The sequence below is a fragment of the Leptosomus discolor genome, chromosome 2 (genome assembly GCF_034619465.1).
Source record: "Leptosomus discolor isolate bLepDis1 chromosome 2, bLepDis1.hap2, whole genome shotgun sequence".
NCBI lineage: Eukaryota > Metazoa > Chordata > Aves > Leptosomiformes > Leptosomidae > Leptosomus > Leptosomus discolor.
The window spans coordinates 30,834,793-30,853,636 of NC_141392.1; the positions used below are offsets into that span (position 1 = coordinate 30,834,793).

General features: G+C 39.0%; 1 protein-coding gene across 2 annotated transcripts in view; it reads right to left on the reverse strand.

Annotated features, from left to right (window-relative positions):
- The window catches only part of ESF1 (ESF1 nucleolar pre-rRNA processing protein), a 32,956-nt gene that overhangs the window by 3,420 nt on the left and 10,692 nt on the right, over positions 1-18,844 (reverse strand). For both annotated transcript variants that reach the window (XM_086460836.1, XM_086460835.1), the window contains exons 8-10: positions 13,503-13,664; positions 5,473-5,594; positions 4,003-4,093 (exon numbers count right to left, since the gene is read on the reverse strand). In XM_086460836.1, the coding sequence (XP_086316962.1) occupies positions 4,003-4,093; positions 5,473-5,594; positions 13,503-13,664 (375 nt within the window). The remainder of the gene's footprint in view (positions 1-4,002; positions 4,094-5,472; positions 5,595-13,502; positions 13,665-18,844) is intronic.

Sequence of the window (18,844 nt, forward strand, 5' to 3'; positions counted from 1 at the left end):
CCTGACCTGAACCACACACTCTGACCTTTGAGCTTGGAATTACATTCCCAGGCAATTTATTACAGTCCACTGGGGGTACTCTTAAGGAAGATATTTGGCTCCATTTTGTTAAGCCAGATTTCTAGTCAGACTAGAAATACAAACATGCCAGAAAAATGTCAAGTTATATCACTAAGTATACTCTGGAAGAGGACACATTTCTTGAAGAACATTTTTTTCTCCCTCAACTATTCTCTTGACTATTTCTAAATGGATTCCAAGCTGGAAATTGACTTCTAGAAAAAACAAACCACTGCCACCAAAAAAATAAGTTATCCAGATGGATAATGTCATCAGCTTAAGAACTAAACTGTTGATTTAGTAGTTCCAGAAAATATTCAGGAAAATCAGATTCAGATATAATACTGTTACCTAACCTACACAATTTATGTTAATGTGTAGAAGGGAGAAATAAATGTCTTATGTAAGACTTCAACAACTATGAAATCTTTTGTATCTTCCCAGCACTGGCTGAACTACAGAAAAGGAAACAGGGCACAGAGATACAAATCGAAAACAATTATTCTGGGAGTTAAATCAGTAAATCTCTTGGCCTTTCTACCCATCCTCCAAAGAAGGGCCCCTTGAGTCATCTTCCCTCATCTTTCACTATATGTAGAATCACAGAAGTGACGGCAACTTATCTTGACGCCCTCAAAGATTTCTGTTGCTGCAGATGGGGGTGAACCAGGAGCTAGTATCAAACTAAGCTCTTGTCCTTGAAAATAAATAAATAAAACTATTTCTTACTATAACACTATGCAGCTAATAAAATCAGCTTGGGACCTAAACTCACTCTTAGCACTAAAAATTTTGCATCATACTGAAACCGGTTTGGTTTCAGAATTCACAAACACATCATTTTCTGTCTTTTTAACATATCCTGACACAGTCCCTCTGCCCACATACATTCTGGAAGCCCCCCCACCGCCCATTTTACACACTTATGAATGTAAAACCTATGGCTAAGAGTCTTTCCGTATTGCAAAACCTTAGGTTTTTCCTAGCACCTAATCCCCACTGCCATCTTTTAATCTGATTTGTTCCACCCTACAGCAGTAGATAGTTGTCTTCAATGCTATGCAGAATGGATAGCTGCCACCAGCCAGTGAGAAAAGTCTCTGCTGCAGTCCCTCCCCAAGCTGCCATTACTTCGCAACATTCATTTGCATATCAACAACTTTCCAGTGCTAACAATAAAAGCTAATCATGATTTTGAGATTTCAGAGACTGACCCCAGATCAAAATCTCTTCTCACAAGTCTTCTTAGCCGTCTTACTCAGAAACTTGAAAGTCAGTCTCAAAAGCCTTGCAAAGACACACAATACACGGATCAGTAATACAGCTAAGACCTTTATCTTCCAAGTGCAGGTCTACATCTAACTCAGATTTTGCTGTTAACCTCTTGTGTCCCAGAAGTCGTACCGGTACCTTCCAGCATTAAAAAGCCATCAATTCCTACATAAATCAGATCATGAGAAGGCATCAAACGGTTTGGAACCATTGATAGGAGTTACAATAGTGTGTAAAGACACATAGGCCTTTTCCTCAAAGACATATCAACAGAAACTATGTTTAATAGTCCAAAGTGTTCAGAAACTATTCAGTGATCTCCAAAAGCAGGACATTGCTTTCATGTTGATAAGCAATTACACTATTCAGCTATTAATCTTCCAACAGTTTAAGCTACAAAAGTCATTCTGTCTTATGTGAACCTTTTGAGACTCCACAGAAACAGATGCACAAGACTGGAACTGGCCAAGCCAAACAAAAGTTTTACAACAGTTTTTGGAACAATGTGTACATCAATGTAAAACGAAAGTGACAAATTATTTTTTTCTTGACAAATGTCAAACAAGCTTCTGAAATTGAACATCGAGGCTCATATATATGCAGCATTTTACATTTTAGCCCATGGTACTATTGAAAAGCCACACTGGGATTATGCTCACATGAAAACTTTGTGCAAAGCAAGCACTGTCATGAATTTCAGGAGTGCTAGTTTGCAAACACCTGCACAGACACTCTTTGAGCACAGCAGGCACAAAGAATTTGCTCTACCTTGCCTCACCCCAGATGAAGCACCCACAGTCTAAGAATCATTGCCTGCTTTACAAACAGTTTTCAGGAACAAAGACAAACCTGATGAATATACATTCACGTACACTTCCCATAATTTCCAGCTTTCCCTTCACAGCACACAAATTTGTTAGGCCCTTTGTCTAACAGTTCCTTACACACCTGTTTCCCTTCAGTTGCCTCAGCTTGTCAAAAACTAACTTATACAAGACCCATACACACCACAGTCAACAAGTGAATCCAGCATGGCAGCAAATACACCCCTGCAAAACCCTGACAGCACTACTGCACCCTCAGTTTCTGCACTGGTGCACCTGAGTCTGCAAACATATCCTGTCATATGCTTTTTTTCAGCATAATCTAAGATCATCTGACAGTCAATTCAAGGGAGAAATTTCAATCTTTCAGGGGAATTGTGGAAGGCTTATGAAAAATTACGATCATTCAAGTTATTGCTGCCTGTACCCTAAATATGAAGTTGGCACAGCTACAGTGTAGTTCAGAAAAGACTGTAACCCTTTTTCCCCAACTAGATAAGCTAGCTGTGCTGGAAAACAACCCCAGCTATGAGACAGAGGCTCAGAAACCCAGACAAAGTTGTGCTGTATAGTCATTGTTAAAATGCTAGCTGGCTTTCAGCCAGCCACTGTACCATCACTTTAAAACTTCTGCAGGGCTAGCCACATTCTGTTTTCCTCTTTCTTAGTATCTTATCGGTAATCTTGCAGACAATAACTTCACTTTCTTAACCTTTATGTCTATTTTACTATCCCCAAAGACTCCATGCACTCTAAAAGCATCTTCTCCTTAAGAGTCTGCAAGTATGATAGTTCTCTGCTGAGCCCCTCCATGACACAAAGAATTTCTTACATAACACAGGAGAAAACTTTTTTTCAGAGATTTCACATAGAACATTGAAACATCAAACATTAGTCAGAGAGTACCTAAGTAATCTTACTGGGAAAAAATGCGGTGGAAGGAATGGCAGAGTCCTGGAATAACCTACACACAACTCACCAGGAAAGCATGGCAGCAAAGAGCATTGCATGACAACTTAAATTGTGGTACTTTCTATAAAACATGGATAGGACTCACCCTACTGTTCTGTACTTCAGACTATTAAGACATATATATAAGGACATTAAGAGACAAAGAAGTCCAGGTTTGTTTTTTTAATTATTTACTTTCTCCTAATATAAACTTCAAACAATCAGGACAGAAGCCTATGCTGGCTGGTATCAAACTTGAAGTAATTTACTCTTTTTAAATAGAACCTGGATCTGTACTGCTATACTCAAAAGAAACAACCAAAACAACAGACTGGTGATACGTGTAAATCTGTTGATGCCTTCTTTTTTGTTTGTTTGTCTTCTTACTACTTCTTTTTTTCTGCTTTTAATATACAACAGTATGAGAAACCCTTCGGTTTTGGCTCCCAAAAGCATGGAAACCCAGGAACTCACACTTACTGATTATCCCTACCTTAAAATTTTAACCAGCAAAATTAAACTAAAAATAAATTTGCTGTTACCATACATATCTGGCTTCTCCTATATTAAAGGAAACAGGCTTCGAAGCCAATAAAGTTATTTCTCTGGACTATTTAGGGGAGCAGATAGTCAGCTTGTTTCCAACAGCCATGTACAGAAATTGGCTAAATAATGGTCTCTGATAAAGCTAAGAGAACAACGTTTCCTACCATTCCACATATTACAACACACAACTTTTTACAAGAACAGCACCTGCAATTTTTGGCAAATGACCCCTACTTTATTTCATTCTGAACATGCTATCTCTGCATGTACTCTAGCCCAACTTTGTATCTAAAGCTCATTATTTAAAGCAAGGGCAGATTTATGCCAGAAGTCACTTGTCTCAACCCACCTGTTTTCTCAAGTTCTTCAGCAAAATACGGGTCATTGAGATCAACATCAGATGGAAGTTCATCTTCACTCTGTTCTCTCTCAGCAGTAGCCTGTAAGAAAGCACAAACATTATTTCAGTCAACACATAAACTCTTAGGTTGCACTGGAATTATATGTTCCCTCTCTTAGTAACTATGAAGATGAAAACTGAAATGCTGTATGTTGAACATCATAAAACTAGAATACACTAAAAATTGCTAGTAAAGACAAATCAACGATTTAAAATCTGTTTCACAGATGGAAAGCTTTTTGTGTACCTGAAGAAGGGCTATTCATATATTCCAAGGATCTTTAGTAGGTCTACCCACAAACTGTGATGCATTAGCTAACCATAGTAACAAATTACAAGATCACAGCATTGTCATGTTCTTACTTTATGTTCCACAAAAACTCTATCGGGGAAAAACCTTGAGCAATGAGCTTCATTTTGTGCTCTGAAATTCCAAAAGACTGAGTTTGGATTTAAAAGAACAAATTTTACTACTGGAAGTATCATGTCATACACCTTGCCCCTTGACTTCATTTATCAGAATGAACAAGAATATTATGCTAGCAAAAGTTGGTCTAGTACCTAACAGTGCTACCTACTCTATTCAGAGCACTCATCTTCTGTAAGGTTTAAGAAGTTACTCATCAAACGACAGTTAAAACTAACTGGAATGCACAGTGTAACTCAAGTTGTAGACAGAACTCTTAAAAACATAATTCTGCAACATGAATTACGTTCAGAGTAATTTAAGAATTCAGGGAAGCTAGATTCTGTATGCTACGTGCTTTTTTTTTTCCTCACATATGCACAAACATTTCATTTCTCTGCCTACTTCTGCACATTACTGCCACAGCAGTCAGTTACTTCACAATTACTTTCTGCATGTGGAAAGATGAAGAAACAGCAATTTTCACATTACTACAGGACCATTTTGTTATTCATACACAGAACCATTTACCAAATTTGCTCCTGCAATTTGAAATTTGAATAGTTCTTCGTGGCTATTAATTCTTTGCTGTTAACAGCTTTGGGAAATAAGTCTGTGCTATTTTAGGCCAAACATTTCCAAAACTACAATTATCGTAACAACTTTGAATTGATACGCATACAGTAGCAAAAAGACGTTTCCTAATGCATTCAAAAATGTAAATTGAAAACCAACTGTTATTAGGACTTATTTATCTTTAAAGCAACACAAGCAGATAAACGAAATTTTGTGTAAGCGTATGTGTCATCAGTGGTATCCTGAATATCCTTTTGTTCTGTATGTTTCATGAGGCACGCTTCGTCTTTCCACATGAGTGACCAACGTACATTCTAACCTTAAAACAGTACTGGAAGCTATACAATTTTTTTGTGTAGTTCATCCAAAACGAACAATAGCAGTAACTTAAGAAAACAAAGAAACAACTCCCCCCAAGTGGCCAATGCAAACATTACCTTTCTCTTTTTTTTAAGAATTCTTTTTTCTTTCTTCTTCTCTAGATACTTTTGCCATGGAGTTAGGTTATCCTTTCCTTCCAACCTGTTTTTGACCATTTCTTCAGCAGTTTCTTTGAGGCCTAGAACAAAAAAAAAGTAAGTTAAAGAAATGAGAGGAATCTCAAATTTTTTTTCTTTCAAATCAACAGTTTTCTCCTTTATAAAAGAAAAATCTAGTAGTTCTTTAACAAGTCTGTGAAAACAACATAAACGTTGCTTGAAACTACATCTTCATAAATAAGATCACTTTACACAAAGTGTTTTTCCAAATAAAACATTCCTTCAGTAATAAATTGTACAGGAGGCAGAAGAAGAGCTTGCTTGTGTGATATATGATTCCCAGCACTCTTGCTATTCCTCAGAAAGGTCTCCTCTCCAGACTTCAGACTGCACAGTCTACAGATGCCACTTTTTAAGGAGGAGAGTAACACAATCAAAACAACAACAGACATACACAGAGCCCTTATAGTTATTAATGCACCTTACTATAACTAAACACTTTGAATACACTCCAGTCATACCCATTTTTTGTGCATGGCAAAACAAATACAGAAGTGACTCGACAGTGATTCTGAAATGTTAAACCACTATCAGAACACAAGGTCATCTCACAGCTGGCTTGATCCCCTATAGCTGGCGCTCTCCATTTCACACAGAAATACTATCTGGTTGTTGCTGTATCAGTATGCCTCGGTCACATGATAAACTTCCTATATACAGCATCTCCATTGCTGAAACTTTGCCTCTGTGATAATACTATGACAATACTGCAGTATTTCTGATGACCAGTGTATTTTTCATCCATCATTGTGAAAGAGAACAATAAGCCGTTAGTTGAACAAATTTAAAGTAAAAATAAATCCACAGCTAGAAAGCACAGAAAAACACAAATAAAAAAACCCACCCCAAATAATTTCTTTCATTATGTACTAATGTCATAACACGACATGCATTAAGTTAGACTAGACAGGTTATTTTCAAATCATCTAGCCTTTTAAAGCTACTTAGTACCAGTCTGCTTTAACAACAGAAAACTATCTAAAATTAAAAAGCAGTACACACCTGGTATGACAATAAATGTAGATCCAGATTCAATGCTTATGGTAGACAGATGTTTTGGGGTTTTTTTTTAAAGTATTTTTTAACAAGAAGTGGAGATTAAGGGCATAGACTGCTTGAAACATATCAGCATCTCAAAGAAACAAAGTATTCGAAAGAACGTTTTCTGTTATCACCAATTACTAGTCCAAACTGTAGTAACTCAAGATCAAAGAAAGAAAAAAAAAGAAGCAGCATGAGAAATAAACCATCCTCTCACTCTGTTAGCACACCAAGTTAGCAATAGTCATTGTTGTACTTAACAGCTACGTGAACTGAAAGACTGAAGGAGAAAGAGCACCATTCTCTCACCAGATTCAGTGAGGAACTGTAACTATTAGACCATTACCTCAGACCTGCACATCTTCTGTATCCTTTTGTTACAGGTATAATAAGAGAAGCCCTCAAGTTTGTGTTTCCTGACCTGTCAACAGCTGGGAAGGTGGCTACACACTTTGTTGAAGGAAGTTTCCTCTTTACTTTCAGTTTTCCAAGGGTCCTAGAAAAGGAAACCCCGTAGAAGTGCAACGTATCTGGCTCTAAATAATTGTTGCATAACAGGATCAGACAGTTAAGGTTTACATCAAATTCCGTAATTTAGCACAGACTGCCACTGTTTCAATGCCTAGCACTTGGAGCTGCATGCACAAGTACGTCCTAACCTTTAACTTAGACTTTTCGTAAATATGCATTCTGATAGTTTCTCATCACATGATCACACTTTACCTTTTCCAGAGGATCTCAACCATTTGAGCTATAAGGTATGAACATGTAACTACTCAATATTTTGTGTTACTATTCAAGGTATAGCTAAGTTACTGAATACAATAATGTACAGCAAAATTACCAAACGTAACTGAACCCTACTCTAGAAACAGAATGGAGTTTTCTATAATACACACCATTACGGTATTCAATGGTGCAAAAACATCACCTTAAAAAAGAATCCATTAAATAACTGCAGCATCCCCATTTGACATCTAGAATATTTAATTCTAGAATAAGCACTTATTTTAAAAGCAATCTTCATTTTTTTGGTGAAAAATTCCATACACTTCAGGAATGTTTTTTCAAAGTCTTTACATCACATAGCACTTGCATGTTTTGAGGACAAATACTGCTTTCAGATGCAATTTATACACTTTCAACCCGTTCTTCACAAGATGGGCACTTGCAAAAGCAGAATTTCATGATGTAAATAGATTAACAGACTTGCCTTGCAACACACTGGAGCAGAATTCAGTGGCAGAAAGACAGAATCCACTTTCCTAGCAGGAGGTAACAACCTGAGCAATGAAGTATTCTTCTCCTAACCTGCAACTCCTTGCTTCATTCACCACACACTTTTTTTTTTTAACTTCTGTAACAAATGAGCCAGATATCCTATAGTTAACATCCTCTTTTACAATGTGACTGATAGATCTCAGGAACGTGTAGGAATTGTGTTTCTGCTTCTCCTTCCAAGTCTGATACTTGCTCTCTCTTCCCCAATTCTGTCGCGGTAGGGACTGACACCGACAAAAATATGTGTAAGAAGGCAGACTTTATTAAGTTACAAAAAGCCAAGATGGCCGAGATGGCGCAGCAGAAAAAGCATACCCTTTTATAACCTTTCTTATCTGTCCACCGGTTCATGCATTAAGGCTGCTAAAATGATTCACTCAATAGCTCTGACCATTTGCCTCTATTCACATACTAATTGGCTGGAGCTCCTACTGTATTTCCCACTTGATCTACTGTTCTCTTGCCAAATTTCTGCTCTGTGGTATTCACTTGTTTAGTCTCTTATCACCTCCTCAAACCTGTTTACAACATTCTTCACCCACTTCTTTCATCTTCTCACGGGTATACTGGGATGCTGTCAAGGCCAATATCATCTTCCTCAGTCAGGCTATCCCCGACACAATTCTACTTGTTCTAATTGTTTCTCTTCAGCAACCCCTTCTTACCATCCCAGTCCAGCCCTCACCTAACCAAATCCTATTCTCCCGCCCCTCATACCAGTTTTATTGCTTGGAAATCATACCCAGACCTCTCAGACATCCTAGACTAGATCCCATTCTTTCTCCCAACTCTCAGGTTTCTCAGTTGGCCAGTCCCCACTCCTCATTATGGCTTCCAGCCCTCCTCAGTAAGAAGGAACTAAAAACAGAGTTCATAATGGAAAAAGTGGGCAGCTCTCATGGACAGTTCTACCCTTCCTCAGAAAAGGAGGCAGAACGTTCTTCTGAAAAACTGCAAACACCAATTCCTGTTCTCGCGCTTGTCGGCACTCCAAAAATAATTCAAAAGGCTGGAGAGCTGGTTACAACATGTCTGAAACACTAAGTGTGGACGAGTTCTAAAATCGTACTAAATCATGCCTTATAGGAAGAAAAGAGTGGAGCAAAATAAAGATAAAGCGTCCTTCTACTATCCTGGAAAGAAGCCAGAATTAAGAGTAACTAGCAAATCTTTACAGCCACAAAAGTTGGGTACTAATCAGCAAACAAATGCAGAGCCATGTTAAAGAAAGGATATTGTATAGGTTCACTAAAAACGTGACACTAAGAAATCCTCTCATACAAGACGAACAAATATTTAGTTATTTCCAAGTGTACACCTCTTCATCTCCAAAGTCAATGAAAGCAGAGTCAACAGCTTCCCAGAAACTGAACTACTATTACTTTGGATATTATTTTGCAGTACTTTTGTGGAAAAAATTACTGGTCAGGTAGCAACCTTGCAGATTCTCTCTGAAGACAGTAAATACTGGATTAAAAAAAATGTATGTCACATCTCCAGAAAAAGAGAGACCCAAAATCTCAAAGGAGGTTACAAGATTTCTGATTTATTTATTTGCCTGGAAAATGGAATCATTTGATCCATCTGGCAGAGAAGGACTTGGAGGAAAATACAGCCCTTTCTTGTGGTATTTGGCAGTCTCATGAAAGGCATTAGAGTTTCTCCACAGATTAGAATGGCTCAGAAACTACTGTCCAGACCACTTCCCGAGAATAAGAGTGTATTTAAGTGGTCAAAAGGCTTGTGATTGCAGAAGGGGAAAGGAATTGTCTACTTTAGGTAGAGTTATTAACTGTCCATAGAAAAGGCTAATTTATACTGTTATCGAAATCAAAGTTTTTTAGAATAAATGAATCACACCAATTTTATTTAATCTTCACAAATAAGGGCCAAGAAAAGAGCAGGGGAAAAAGGCCTTCTGTATGAGCTTACAACTAATCATACCTGAGCTAAAGGATTAGAACTGTGATAAATACTACAACAAACCTAAGTATATTGATTCTCACACCAGTGGAAGAGTGAGGGAGAGTGAGCAGGCCAGAATTTTTACTTCTCTAAACGCTTAGTTTTGAAAACTTTGGAAGTTTAATAGCATGCAACTGTCACAATTATTGGAAGCTAATAAGAGACTTGCCTAGTCTCAGGAAATTTAAGCGAGCAATTCGGAAAAAAGAAATGCCTTGTTGCAGGTAGCTGAAAGGAATGGCAGACAGAAATAGTCTGATAACATTAGAATTTGTCACCCACAAAGACAAGACACCTTAATTCAAAACAGTTTTCCGAACATAGTCTAACTCCCTGAAAAAAACCCACCACACTTCACAGCTAAGACATCATGTGTGAAGAACTACAGTGCTGAGCCCACGTGCAGCTGAGCACACACTGCTTCGGGCTGCAAGAGCCAAGACTGCTTCAGTCAGAGGACACGCAAAGCAGTGATACAGATTGAGATACATATTCCATATGAGCATTTCTGTGCTCCATATCATCTGTAACAACATACGGTTGGGGTTTACTATGCATTTTACATAGACATGGTTGCCTGCTATTCTACTTCAGATGAAAACAAAATTTCCTTTAAGTCTAGCTAAATATTTACATCTCACTCTTCCCAAAGGAAGATCTTTTAAGTCCAATAAAAAAAAACTGTATGAAAACCTGGCTGAATATCATGAAGAAATGCAGTTGTGGTCTTCTCTCTCTTCACCTTCTAAAGGGAGCTTTGGGAGTTGGATAAGGATGCCTAGTAATAGTTGCTCAAATCAGATATGATTAAGAAAACAGATGGATGCTTAAATATAACACTGATTTTGTGCCTAAAAGAAACAGACCAAAGAGAGTTGGAACTACATCTAATTTATTTTTACTGGCACTGTGGTTTATTTAAAACTATTATGATTCAAGAATAACTGAATCATTCACGAAGTATGCTTTCTATAACCATGTGTAAATATTTGTGCCAAAACTCAAATTTTTAAATTAATTCAAATCTCTGCTTTTCAACTGAAAAGCTTCCTAGATTTAACTGCTGTAACTCTCTGTATATTAAACACTTGGGTGGGAAGAAGACTTTGCAATACATCAAGCAGATTAAGACAGAGCTCGATAATAAAAATATTTCAACAGACATAAACTAGTTCTGAAAAAAATTAAGGAGTCTTAAGAGATTATAACAAAAACTATTTTTGAATTCCCAGAATGCTCCAACCAAACATAATTAAATTGCTTTGGAATTTAAGTAAGCACATTGGTTCAAGAAAAAATAACATAATAATTAATGTACTGCTCTCCCTTAAGAAAGCACAGCCTCAACTGTGTATATATTGCCAGAGCTACAAACTACTGTTCAGCATGTGCTGACTATGCTCCACTGTAAATAAATACACAAATAAATTTCTCCCTTTCAGGTGTGCAGGACCTCCTCTCCAAATGCTGCCTGAAATCAGTTAACAGGTAAAGTGTTCCCATACATTAGACACGAAAGAAAAGTTAAAGACACTCATCCTCACTTGTAGGACTTTTGGACAAAATTCCGTATTCCAGGGGCTGATTGCTAGTGGTGGTATGGACTGACTCCATGGAGGTAGCAAAGGCAAGCGAACACTTCTATCATTTCCACAACCTCTGCTATTTGACAATACTCTAACTTTTTCAGGGTAAGAAATGAGGAAACACTAACATACAGTTAGTTGCTAAACTAACTATATGTTATAAAATGTAGTTACTAAACTGACATCAAGTACTATAAACTACCAATGTAAACTGCATCGTGCACACGTGCACATTCAAGCCATCATTATACGAACAAATCTGACCCAGTGCACAGATCCAACTGACTCTAGACAAAGTCAGTCATATTTATCAGGATAGTGTGTTTTTATGTTTGTTTTGGTGGGTCTTTTTCCATCCCTCCCTCAAAAGAGATGAGGATATAGCAAAAGTTCTAGGAGCCCCACAAGAAAGTGCAGTAAGGAAGGGGCTAGACTAGATGCAATACAGAACAAATGCCATTTTCTAAAGTCAAGTTCCGTTGCAAAGAAATAGCGAGCCCATGAATTAGGGAACTGGATCCCATCTCTGTTACAGTTCCTAGATGTTAATATTATTTACTTGTAACATGCAAGGCACAGTTTTAAGAGACAGAGCCTTTCAGAAAACTTCTTGCTCTCCGTGTGTAAGAGAGACTAAAGAGAGTTTCCTTTAGTCTCTCTCAAAACAATTTTCTGTCTCCTCCACTGAATGGTTCGCTCTAGATTCCTAACTATGTCACCACATTACATTGTTTAGACTTTTTTAATTCACTGAACTTCATTCATACAATTTGCAAGATTCTTCGGAAGACAGGCTATATAACAAACAAAAACACCAACACAAAAAACAGTAGCTTTTCTAACTGTTCAAACAATGCCTGGCCTCTATAAATACAGACCACATTCCTAGCAGCAATGGTTTCAACTCTGGTTTCCACCTTCAGTCTGAAAGGTGGCAACAACAAATCTTTCTAAAAACCTTATAATAGCTACCAACGTATGAAAACTCATTTGCCTTGAATGCTCAGTGAGAACGAATTAAAGCCACTAAGCGAGCAACATGAAAATGCAAATACTGACACACTGTGGACAGATGAAGTAATACATGACAATACGGCTGTGTCCTATCACACACGATAACATGCTTTCTCATTCGGGAGAATTCATGCCAGAAATGATTGGAGTTATATAAGCACGACTGAAAACACACAACAATTTTTAACGCCAGCGTATACTTTTGAACACAGATCTTATCAAGAACTAGAAGTAAAACCATTCCATTCAGTTCAATCAACTTCAGTGAATCGGTACAGACCGGAACAAGATTTAAAAAGCGAGCATTCATATTCAACAGAAGTTACCTGAGTGAATTCAGGATAACGTTAGTGTAAATCTGGCTCATTCCACCTCAGGGAAAGCACACACACAGAAACAAAACATAAAAATCAGTCTGGATGTCTTTTCATCATAAAGGGGAAAAAAAACATACTAGACATTGGTTTTCAGATCTCAGGATGAGTTCTGCTGGGATGCTATATGGGTAAGTTATCTTCTTTTAATTTCCAGATGAAAATCTGGATGTCACTATCCCCCAACTTTTCTTGTAGTAGTTTTTTTTGGCACAGAGCAGCCTCGGTGGAAGGTCACACTTCTCCCTTCTTTGTTCCCCCAAATCTTCAGCATTATGCAAGCAACATTTCCAAATCATTCTCTAATTTTATGCCATGTTTCCAAATCATACTGGTTTTCACTTTTAAAAGTGTAGATATGTTTTAGGACTATATGGCAAACACATGAATTCTATTCAAGAAAATCTATAAAGTGATGAATGAAAAAAGCAAGCACAAAAAAAAACCTGACGAAAAAGTAAGCTACGAAGAGAAGCTTACAGCTGAGGAACTGAGTTCAGTCATATTACTTCTTCTATTTTCCTCATTATAATCCATCTGGATTCCAATTTATGGAAAAAAAGGTCAGTTTCTACTACTATAAATCCAACACCTTACACTAAATCCCTATTAGCAGGCCAATACTGCATATCCTCCAAGTTAGTAAAAGAAAAAAAATACAGCATACCTGGAACCCATTTAATCTCCATTCCTATATCCTTTTCTTCCTGTTTTTTCTCTTTTTCTTGGATACTTTTCAAAAGGTCTCTGTACTTGGCAATTTGCTCTTCATCGTCTTTTTGGCTTTTCCTGGGTTTGTCATCTTCAATTTCATGAGCTACCTCACCACCTAGAAAGAGAGAGTAAAACTATCACAGCCAGTCTCAAGACAGCGATCAATTGAAGTTGATGTTTAGGAAACACACCTAAAGCACATACACTGTTTCTACCAAACAATCTAAAATATTTTCATCTATTATATCTATTACATCCCTGAAGAGTAACCAGTTTTAGAACTCCCCTACTTAAATGAAATAAAAATAGTATCAGAAAAGACAAAAGAAAATTTATCCAGCAAAGGAAATCACTGGTCAGACACAGCATCCTTTACTGCATTTTAAAATTATTAGTTTCAGAAGTCCCTCAGAGCAGAGTAGTATCTAAATCTCAAAAAAACAGCTGTGCAAAGCATTTTGAAAATAGTGCTACATTTTAACAAATAAACCTTGCAAGATTCCGTAACACCTATAATTATTCAATGCCTTAATCTTCAGTGACTTGCTGAATTAACTAATAAATGAAGCAAGAAGGAAAGAGTTTTTTTCCCTCTTTTTTTTTCCCCCAGAAAAAACACAATTACAATGTGTAAAGTCACAGCTTTTAGGCTTTAAAGATACTGCAGCTCCTCGAACCGTAGAAAACTAGGTTTGAGGCAAGCCCCTTTTTTCTTTTTCTCTGGTATAGCAGCAAAGCTGTGCTTCCTACTGTATGGAGTTGCATGGACAGCGTAACTGTGTCTAGAAAGACAGACGGAAGCTGCAAGGTAACACAGCGTGACCTCTGGTCTTTGGCTAAAGCTTAGAGGTGTGACACTGTTCTCTTCCATATTCCATCATTGCAAGAAGCTGGTTCTTGCCTGGGAGCAGAAATCTTCACTGTTCATAGAATTGTTTAGGTTGAAACAGACCTTTAAGATTATCAAATCTAACCATCAACCCAGCACTAAACCATGTCCCTAAGCACCACATCTACACATCTTTTAAATGCCTCCAGGGATGGTGACTCCACCACTTCCCTGGGCAGCCTGTTCCAGTGTTTGACAACCCTTCAGTCCAGAAATTTTTCCTAATGTCCGATCTAAACCTCCCCTGGTGCAACTTGAGGCCATTTCCTCTCGTCCTATCACTTGTTGCTTGGGAAAAGAGACCAATTCCCACCTCGCTACAGCCTCCTCTCAGGTAGTTGTAGAAAGCAATAAGGTCTCCCCTCAGCCTCCTCTTCTCCAGACTAAACAACCCCAGTTCTCTCAGCTGCTCCTCATAAGACATGTTCTCCAGACCCTTCACCAGCTTTGTTGCCCTTCTCTGGACATGCTCCAGCACCTCAATGTCTTTCTTGCAGTGAGGGGCCCAAAACTGCACACAGCATTCGAGGTGCAGCCTCACCAGTGCAGAGTACAGGGGCATGATCACCTCCCTACTCCTGCTGGCCACACCATTTCTGATACAGCCAGGATGCTGTTGGCTTTCTTGGCCACCTGGGCACACTGCTGGCTCGTGTTCAGCTGGCTGTCAACCAGCACCCCCAGGTCCTTTTCCACCAGGCAGCTTTCCAGCCACTCGTCCCCAAGCCTGTAGAGCTGCATGGAGTTGTTCTGACCCAAGTGCAGGACCTGGCGCTTGGCCTTGTTGAACCTCATAGCATTGGCCTCAGCCCATTGATCCAGCCTGTCCAGGTCCCTCTGCAGAGCCTTCCTGACCTCGAGTAGATCAACACTCCTGCCCAACTTGGTGTTGTCTGCAAACTTACTGCGGGTGCACTTGATCCCCTTGTCCAGATCATTAATAAAGATGTTAAACAGGACTGGCCCCAGTACCAAGCCCTGGGGAACACCACTTGTGACCGGCCGCCAACTGGGTTCATCTCTTCTGGCCTGGCCATCCAGACAGTTTTTTACCCAGCAAAGGGTATGCCCGTCCGAGCCATGAGCAGCCATTTTCTCCAGGAGAATGCTGTGGGCAATGGTGCCAAAGGCTTTACTAAAGTCCAGGTAGACAACATGCACGGCCTTTGCCTTATCCACCAAGCCAGTCACCTTGTCATAGAAGGAGATCAGGTTAGTCAAGCAGGACCTGCCTTTCATAAACCCATGCTGGCTGGGCCTGATCACCTGTTGTCCTGTACGTGCTGGCGATGGCACTCAAGATGATCTGCTCCGCATCCCTCACCAGTACTGAGGTCGGGCTGACAGGCCTGTACTTCCCCATATCCTCCTTCTGGCGCTTCCTGTAGATGGACATCACGTTGTCAAGCCTCAGTCTTCTGGGACCTCCCCAGTTAGCCAGGACTGCTGGTAAATAATTCTAAAGCGGCTTGGTGAGCACTTCCACCAGCTCCCTCAGTACTCCTGGGTGGATCCCATCCAGCCCCACAGACTTGTGCATATCTAAGTGGTGTAGCAGGTCACTAACCATTTCCCCTTGGATTATGAGGGCTTCATTCTGCCCCCTGTCCCTGTCTTCTAGCCAGGGGGCTGGGTACCCGGTGAACAACTGGCCTTACTGTTAAAGACTGAGGCAAAGAAGGTATTAAGTACTTCAGCCTTTTCCTCATCCTTTGTTGCTATGTCTCCCCCTGCATCCAATAAAGGATGGAGATTCTCCTTAGCCCTCCTTTTGTTGCATGCGTATTTATAGAAACACTTTTAATTGTCTTTTATAGCAGTAGTCAGATTAAGTTCACTTGGGCTTTGGCTCTTCTAATTTTCTCCCTGCATAACCTCACAACATCCTTGTAGTCCTCCTGAGTTGCCTATCCCTTCTTCCAAAGGTCATAAACTCTCTTTTTTTCGCCCGAGTTACAGCCAAAACCCTCTGTTCAGCCAGGCGAGTCCTCCTCCCCCCACCCCTGGTTTGTCCTTTGGCACATGGGGACAGTTAACCGCAGCTGCTTTTCCACTTTCCTCATCGGAAGCTGAGATCTAAGAGGAAACCATCTGCTCACGCAGAAAGCAAATGGCACTTTGTTTTGAAGACTGAGAAAAAAAATAAGCATTCTGAATTTCTTCTTCTGGGTGTCACATGAAATGAGAAGTAAAGCTATACTGGATGGGAACTGAAGAAATCCTTAAGCTAAGAAAGGCTCCATTGAAACTGCCTAAGTAAGGGGGTACTGATTTGTATTTATGGCTGGTTTTGCTAGGAGAAATTTAAGTGGCAATGTATAGTGTCATACTTTCTCATTTAGATAAAATACGCATTTCTTTTGTCAAAAGTAACAGTTTTAAAACAAATGTTCAACATCACCTTAAAAAAAAACCTTAAGAGCCTTCTCATTCTGTAAGCAAATAAAAAACACTTGACAACAGCTGCAAGAAAGGAAAGTGAGCTGGAATATGTTCTCAAAGTTTGTTCACAGTTCAAATAACCTTGCCACTAGCTTTCAAGTATCACGCTGCATTGCACAACACGAGGAACCACTTTCTGCTGGATATTAAGGCAGTAATGCTGCTTGCCAATAGCTTGTTCAAAGACTTTTTGAACAAAACACACAAACAAAAAGTTCTGGTACGTTAACAGCTGCACTGCAAGAGAAACACAATTAACCTGTGAAGGAAAAAAAGGCAAAAGCTGATGAAATTTAGAGTAGAAAATTTTAAATACATTCTTACTGCTTTCAAAGGACAGTAATAACACAAGTGCTAAAAGAAAAAGTTAAAATCCTGAGGAAGGTCAGAAACATTTCAATACAATAGTTTGTAGGGGGCTTTTGTTCATTTTTTAAAAGCTGCAATTCAACAAAAATATAAACAAATGCAGAGGCTCAATATATTCAATTGCTGATTGGCAGCACGTTAGCTGAGATCCCATTCTCGTAATCAAAGAGTTTTGAAGAGATCGTATTCTTAGTTTATCTTGCAGTGGCCAAGGAGATGATTCACTTTTTGTTTTTAACTTCCCCTTGCAAACTAAAGAGAGCAGAAAAACTAGAGCAGACACAACATTTGACAAAAGGCCTGCTGCAAAGCTGCATTTCTTTTAAAGGTGAAAAGATAAAATTCCCCCTCATGATGTAATGGCACATCAGAAAATTCAGCTACTGGTCTGGATGCTGATGGACATACCATAAAAATGTACTAAATGTCTCAATTCTATCCAGGATAGTTACTCAAATTCAGACAGATACAAAAAAACCCAACAAGGCATGTGGGCTCGCAGAAGGAAAAACTAAAAAGCTCTACACTCCAGTGTTCAAGGAGCAAGTCCAAGGTAGAACTTATTGCGCTGTACCACAGCATGGTATGGAAAATTAAATGTGTTGACTTCAGTCTTGAGCCAGAAAATAGCGACAAAGAAAACTTTGGGGTTTAACTCCACTTTCCCAGCACTCTCTGAACAAGAAGTTGTGCAAATTGCATTAGTTCATCCAAATGATAATAGAAACAGAAAAAATTTCAAATTCAAGGTAATCCAATAAGTCTATTTGAAGAATATCAAAGTCTTTTATAAGATATTTTTCAGGGAGAAGACAGATACTGGAAGAGGAGAATGTGAACAGGGAGGTAACAGTAAATGAATGGTAAACATTACATTCTGGCTTTTTAAATTTTTTTGCATTTTTTTTGCAGGTCAGGGTAGTCTAACCAATTGAGTGGTGTGCACTGGATGCAGTTTTTAAAACCCACTTTGCAAACTACTTGACTGTAGCTACTGAAGCCTTTAAGCAACCAGCTGCGCATGAGAGGTGTCCGGGCATTCCTAGAACCAGGCCTCTGAGCCAGCCAGAGGTAAGCCAAGACTAACATGCTCGCAGGCAGAGCCGGCTCCTGTCCAGTCAATTCTGAGCAGGGACACACTGGCCTGCAATAACATACATTCAGCTCTAAGTTACTGGACACCTCTAACAGCTTGTATGAACTTCTTAGAAGGAAAGCTAGTTCCTCGCCTTCCAAGCACCTTTTTTTTTTTAAATAAAAAACAAACCCAACACAAAAGCTCCTGAAAATGTGCTTTGGAAAAGTATCCAACACCTGCATCAGTTATACCAAGCTTCTGAATCTTCATAGAAAGAAAATAACCAGGTTGTGGTATTTCTCTTCTGTCCCACGAAATTTCACCCAGGCTTGGCTAAATCACAAACTTCCTCTTGCTAGCTTGTTTCCTTAGGAAACATATTAGTAATATGACAAAAATAGCTCAACAGAAATATTCTGAAAGTCAGATCCTTGTTACTTTTGAAGCAGCAGTAACGCCTGAGTGTCCAAAGCAGCTACCCAGGAGAAAGGGACAGAGGCTAACCCAAATAATAACC